Below are 6,000 nucleotides of genomic sequence, written 5' to 3' on the forward strand. Positions count from 1 at the left end.
GAGAAAGAAAAAATTCAGACTTCTCTGGTATGAAGAGAGAGACAAAAAATTTTGCTTCCATTTTCCAGATCACAGGAGCGCCACCCCCTGCCCCCCTGCCCCATGGACATCTTATCTGGAGCTCTGGCTCTGTTATCAATCCTGCCTACATGGCAGTGGTTGCATTAGTGGGTCCATCGAGAAACTGAGGCAGACAGAGATTGGTTTGTAATCTTTACTGTGGAGAGGTTAGGCTAGCCGACCGAATGGGACTCTTGTCCAACGACTTGGCACAGATAAACCGAGTCAGGGAACTTATATAAGGTTTTAAAGAACGAGGGTTTCCAAACAGAATACAAAACCTGAGTACACACTTATAGGGGAAACACAGGCAGATGGGGGGCGAGGGCACTGGGTGGGAGGACAAGCCATAATTCCAGGAAAGGACCATAACTTCATCCTGACAGGATAGAGGTCAATATAAGAAGGGTGAGGGCAGGAGACCGCGAGGCAAGGGGCAGTTCTCAAAGGGAGGGAGAATTATCCTAGTGAGGATCGAGATGATGCATCGAGCTTATGATACCGTGGTAAGTAAAGGTGATGGGAGCTTCGAGGTTTTTTTTCCTGTTTTTTTAAACCCAATTTCCAGTCCTAATGGCAAAAAGGGGGGCTGTTTTCAGTGCTTAACATGAGCTCCCCCAGAATGGCGCTCTTCTCGTTGTGGATGAGACAGCCCTCTCCCCCCTCCACCCCAAGATGAATAGAGGAGGTTACAGGCTGTGCATTATTGGTGTTTATTCCTCTCCAGAAGAGCAGCACTGTCCCCAGGGGGCCCTGCCCAGAGTTAATAATGCTCTTGTCTGTTTGCAGCTGCCCTGGGGACCTTAGACTTCAGTTTGCTCTACGACCAGGAAAACAACGCCCTTCATTGCACCATCAATAAAGCCAAGGTATGTGTCCCCGTGTGTGTGTGCATTTGTGTGTGGTGTGTGCCGGCCCCCTGGGGCACCAGCTGCTTCCTGCTGGGTGAACCTCAGGTGGCGAGGAGAGAAGAAGAGCGGGTCCCCTAAGGAGCAGAGTACACAACACCTGTGCCAGCTTCCATAGCGCCAGGGAACTGTCTGGCGCAGTCCTGGACAAGACAACCAGACGCCCTGGGGAGGGGGAGGCGGGAGCTGCTGACACTGTTCTTCCTTGAGTACAGGGGCCATGGAGGAACTTGGGGAGAATTTCCAGCATCCCTCACTCCCCCTCTCTTTACATTACTCCTGGCACTCAACGGATAAAGTGACAAACTTGGGATCAAAAAGGCCTGGATTCAAATCCCATCGCAGACTAGCTGAGTGAGCCTAGGCAACTTATTGTATCCTCTGTTGCCTCAGTCTTCCTATTTGTAAAATGTAATAATAGTACCTACCTTCGAGTGTTGTCATGAGGATGAAATGAAATAAAATGTTTAAAGTGCTTTGCCAACATTACGGCACTAAAAACAAAAATGTTATGGCACAATGCCCATGCTGACTCTTAGTACTATTACTAACTGGTCGGTAGCCGAATGGGTGATGGAGAGCCCAATGGGAAGGGGTTGCTATTCTGCCATTTTTAGGGCCCCAAGAGATTCGGGGATGGTTTTCTTATCCATTTTCTCCCCATAAGTTCATATAGAGCTGGAGAGAATTTAGAAACAACCAATGAACAAGTAAACATTTATTAAGCACCCACAATGTGCCAGGCACTATGCTAAGCGCAGAAAGAGGCAGAAACCAATCTCTGTCCGCAGGGAACTTATGATCTAATGCCGGAGACAACATACAAACAAATATACGCAGTAAGCTATGGAGAGGATAAATAGGAAATCATTAACGGAGCACTGGATCAGGAGCATTGGGGAATACGAGAGTGGATTGTAGTTGGGACTTAAGGAAGCTGGGGAGTCCCAAAGTCAAAGCAGAGGAGGGAAAGAAAGTATTCCAGGCATGAGCGACAACCCGAGAAAATGCCCTGAGAACAAAGATGTGTCTTGTTTATGGAACAGTCAGGAAGAAAATGTCACTAGATCAAAAAAATCTCCAGTTGGAGAGTAAGGCGTAAAAAAGGTAGGAGAGGGCTGGGTAATGAAGGACTCAATGTCAGACAGAGCATTTTATAGTTGCTCCTGGAGGCAATAGGGAGCCACCGGTGTTTCTTGAGTAGGAAGAAGGATGACATGATCAGATCCATACTTTAGGAAACTCACTAATAGACTCAAGTGGGGAGAGACTCGCGGCAGGCTAACCTACCTTCGGGTACAAGCACTAAAGGTGGGACATAAAATGAGTAGAGCAACAAGAGGGAGGAAGAAGAATGAAAAAAAGAAAGGAAGCACGTGCCCGAGGCTCTGGGGATCAGGGGATCCTGGGAAAAGGGGACCTCAACATCAGACCTGAATTGGACAGCGTTGACAGAGTTGGTTCAGACCCACCTGTGGCTCTCCTTGGAGTCTCCCAAGGATGAAAGGCAGGGTATGGCAAGGGCACCTTGGGACACAGAGCTGGTCTCCCCTTTTTGGCCCTGCTACTCCCAGGGAGGGGGTTGAGGTAAGTAGAATAGCAGACTTTCTCCATTGTGATGGGCTACGTCTGCTCTGAAACAGACTTGGGCGAAGTTGAGCCTTGAGCCATAACTAAGCAGAAGAATATGGGCTTAGCTTCAGGGTGCTGAATTTCATTAGTGTAGAAACAAGAAATCCTAGCACCTAGTTAGCAAGTGTAATTAATTAAAATGGGGAACTATAGATGGTATGATATGGAAGGGCAGTTCTATGGGACCCACACTGAGGTCCACAGGGCAGCACTCTGGGCCTCCCTCAACGGAAGGTACATGTCATACTACCCTCCTGAGCACTCTCTCTGGTACCTATCTTGTAAAAATGCCTAGTTATGCCCCAGGCTGGGCCTTTGCAAAGATTTTCTTTTCCTGAGTTTAATTTTCTGGTCTAGCTCTAAATCTCAGCTCACCCCATCCCACAATCACAACCAGCAAAGACTTGGAACTGACCTTCCGTATCCCAGCATTCCCTCTCCGTCCCCCAGGGTTTGGAGCATTCTCAGTGCTTTTAGCAGAGTCTCAGATTGGCACGGCCACTTTCACACCGGGTATCCCAGCAAGCCGGCTGCCCCCGGGTCCCTGTGCTGCCCAGACTGAGGGATGGTCACCTAGCAGTCACTGTTTTTCAATCTGTTCTCATTTGCTCTTGCTCTCCTGTCCCAATCCATCCATTCCCATCTCACTCCTCTGGCACTCACTTTTGGAAAGGAAGATGCCAAAGTTCGTATATAGGAAGGTAAGTGTTCCCAGTAGGTTCCATGGAGTAGATCCCATGGTAGCGTAGTCGGCCTTCTGCAACCTCTCAGTTCAATAAGAGCCATGTTTAAATGGCTGAAATAGGAAGACCAAGCTTTCCTGAGGTTCCACACCCCTTTTGTCCTTCTCTAGTGGGCATGGAACACCGGAGGTTCCATGACTGAAGGGGACCTTCCTTCCCTTGCAAGGTGATGATTTACAACCTCCCCCACCAACAAGGAAGCCCTTGGAAATGTTTCCCCAATGGGAGGGTTGGGGTTCACGGAGCCATCCATCACTCAGCTTCTGTGGTGACCAAACGCCTGGGAATGGGGTGGATTAGGGTCCCGGTTGGGAGTTTCCACGTGCTCAATTCTCAATCTCAGGCTTACATCAGCCCAGGATCCAGTCAGTTACCAGGACATCCAAGTAGATGGGGCCGGCTGGACTAAACCGGCGGGCAGCTGGAGGGGAACAGGGCAGGCTAGAGGCAGGAGAGTCCGAAATGGAACAAGCTTAATTTTTAGATGAGCAAGAAGGGGAATCTAGGCAGGTCCCGCCCTGAGGGAAGGACTGAGACAGTGCGAAGAGGTCTCAGTACTCAATACGTGTTTGTGCAGACTTGGCCATGAGGGGTAACAGCAACAACATGACCAGCCCCATAGCAGGGATGCATGACCACAGCTCATCCCAGGGTCCAGAGCACCTGGTGCTGCTCAAAGTAATCCAATAACTGGGGGGGTTTGCCAGAGGGTGAGATCATTCAGAGCACAAAGGATCCTTGTTATCCCAAGCTCAGGGCACAGCCTGCTTGCTGGACCTTAGCCTGGAAAACAAGGTGTCTCCTAAGATCCTGACAAGGGAGCCATCCACTCAGCCACCTGGGGCTACAGAGTATCCTAGCCCAGGCCTGTGGATCCTGGGAGATGGCACAGCCCCCTGGCCAAGAGACTCTGGCTACAGAAAAAGCCAACCAGAGGGTGCGATTGAACTCTCCAGCCAGCCGCAGGTGCTTCCAGCACAGGGGGACGGTGTGGTCTGGTGGAGGGTCCTCTGAGGCCAGACTGGAGGGTAGAAGGGAGGATAAGGTGAACTGGCCACTGGTCTTTGCTTAGACACAGCCCCTCTCAGTGGATGGGGAGTGGGCCAAAAGGCCACATCTACTCACGGCCACTGTAAATGGGAAGTTCCCCAAGGGGGGATGTGCAGGAGCAAGTTTTGGATGACTCCGATCCTGCCCCAATAGCTTTTAGCCTGCTTTTCCTTCCCTTTACCATTAGATTTCTAGCTTCTGGCTGCTTCTTTGATTTGATCCCTCTCAGCTTTGGTGATTTTTTTTTTCAGGAAATGTGGGTGGGAAGGAAAGAATTTCAGAGAAATAGAGTAGGAAGGTGGGCTATTTAGTCATTTCAGTCACCTTTGAATTTTCATCGACTCCGTTTGGGGTTTCCTTGGCAAAGATACTAAGTGGTTTGCCCTTTTCTTCTCCAACTCATTTTACCGAAGAGGAAATTGAGGCAAGCAGGTAAAGTGACTTACCCAGGGTCTCACAGCTAGGAGGTCATATTTTAACCCAGGTCTTTGAGATTTCAGCCAAAGTGCTCCTTCTACTAGGCTGCCCCTAATGCTGGCTGTCTCCAGAAAAGGGGGGGAGTGAGGAATGAGGGAACTTGATTGCTGCAGACTCTGGTGATACTCAGACCTCTTCCACCCCCACCCCCACTCTTCTGTGCTCTTTGCTGACATCTCGGATCTCACAGTGCCCCTGGAGTCATTCTGAAGTGTGTGTGTGTGTGTGTATGTGTGTGTGTGTGTGTATGTGTGTATGTGTGTGTATGTGTGTGTGTATATGTGTGTGTATGTGTGTGTATGTGTGTGTATGTGTGTGTGTATGTGTGTATGTGTGTGTATGTATGTGTGTATGTGCGTGTGTGTGTATGTGTGTGTATGTGTGTGTATGTGTGTGTGTATGTGTGTGTGTATGTGTGTGTGTGCGTGCATGGATGGGGATAAGGGGTCAGAGAAGGGAAGAATGAAGGAGAAAGGGTTAAAACCAAGGACCAAAGGTTGAGCCTCTCTCCTGCTTCCTCCCCCAAGGTTATACCCAAGGTTATACTCGCAGTGTCCTGCATTTGTTGCTCTGGAGTGATGGAGGGGAGACCTTCTCTCTTTTGACCTTTTTGGGGGAAAGGGAGGAGATGACAGTAGTCGGAGCTTTATGGGATGCCCTGTAGAGGCAGCTTGGGGGACAGTGGATAGAGTGCTGAACTTGAACTGGGAAAATCTGGATTTGGATGCAGCCTCTGACACTTAATAGCTGTATGACCCCCAGCTATATCTCTTACCCCCCCTTTGACCTCAGTTTGTTTAGCTGTAAAATGGGGATATTAATAGCCCCCACCACACAGGTTGTTAAGAGGATCAAATGAAATAATATGTGTAAAGCACCTTGCAACCCTGAAACAGTTGTATAAATGTTAGCTGTTATTTCTCTGGCCTCTGCTCTGATTCCCATTTCTAGCATGAGCCTTTAGACAGTGCATCAGGTGATTGAGATGCATGAAAAAAGCAAAGGACTGAAGCCTTTTGGCACGTCCAGCTTCTCGTGGGAGCCGTTCTGTGGGAGGGGGGCTTCGGGACAGGGCTAGGCCCCGGGGACGGGAGGGAGAGGGGTAGCCCGAATTCCCAGCGATCTTTATC

The 6,000-nt window shown here is 49.5% G+C and overlaps 1 protein-coding gene across 1 annotated transcript in view; it reads left to right on the forward strand.

Moving 5' to 3' along the window:
• Positions 1-6,000, forward strand: part of DOC2B (double C2 domain beta) — a 58,671-nt gene that overhangs the window by 22,650 nt on the left and 30,021 nt on the right. The window contains exon 2 of the mRNA XM_074263823.1: positions 850-929. Within this exon, the coding sequence (XP_074119924.1) occupies positions 850-929 (80 nt within the window). The remainder of the gene's footprint in view (positions 1-849; positions 930-6,000) is intronic.

Source organism: Sminthopsis crassicaudata, chromosome 4 (assembly GCF_048593235.1).
Source record: "Sminthopsis crassicaudata isolate SCR6 chromosome 4, ASM4859323v1, whole genome shotgun sequence".
Taxonomy (NCBI): Eukaryota; Metazoa; Chordata; class Mammalia; order Dasyuromorphia; family Dasyuridae; genus Sminthopsis; species Sminthopsis crassicaudata.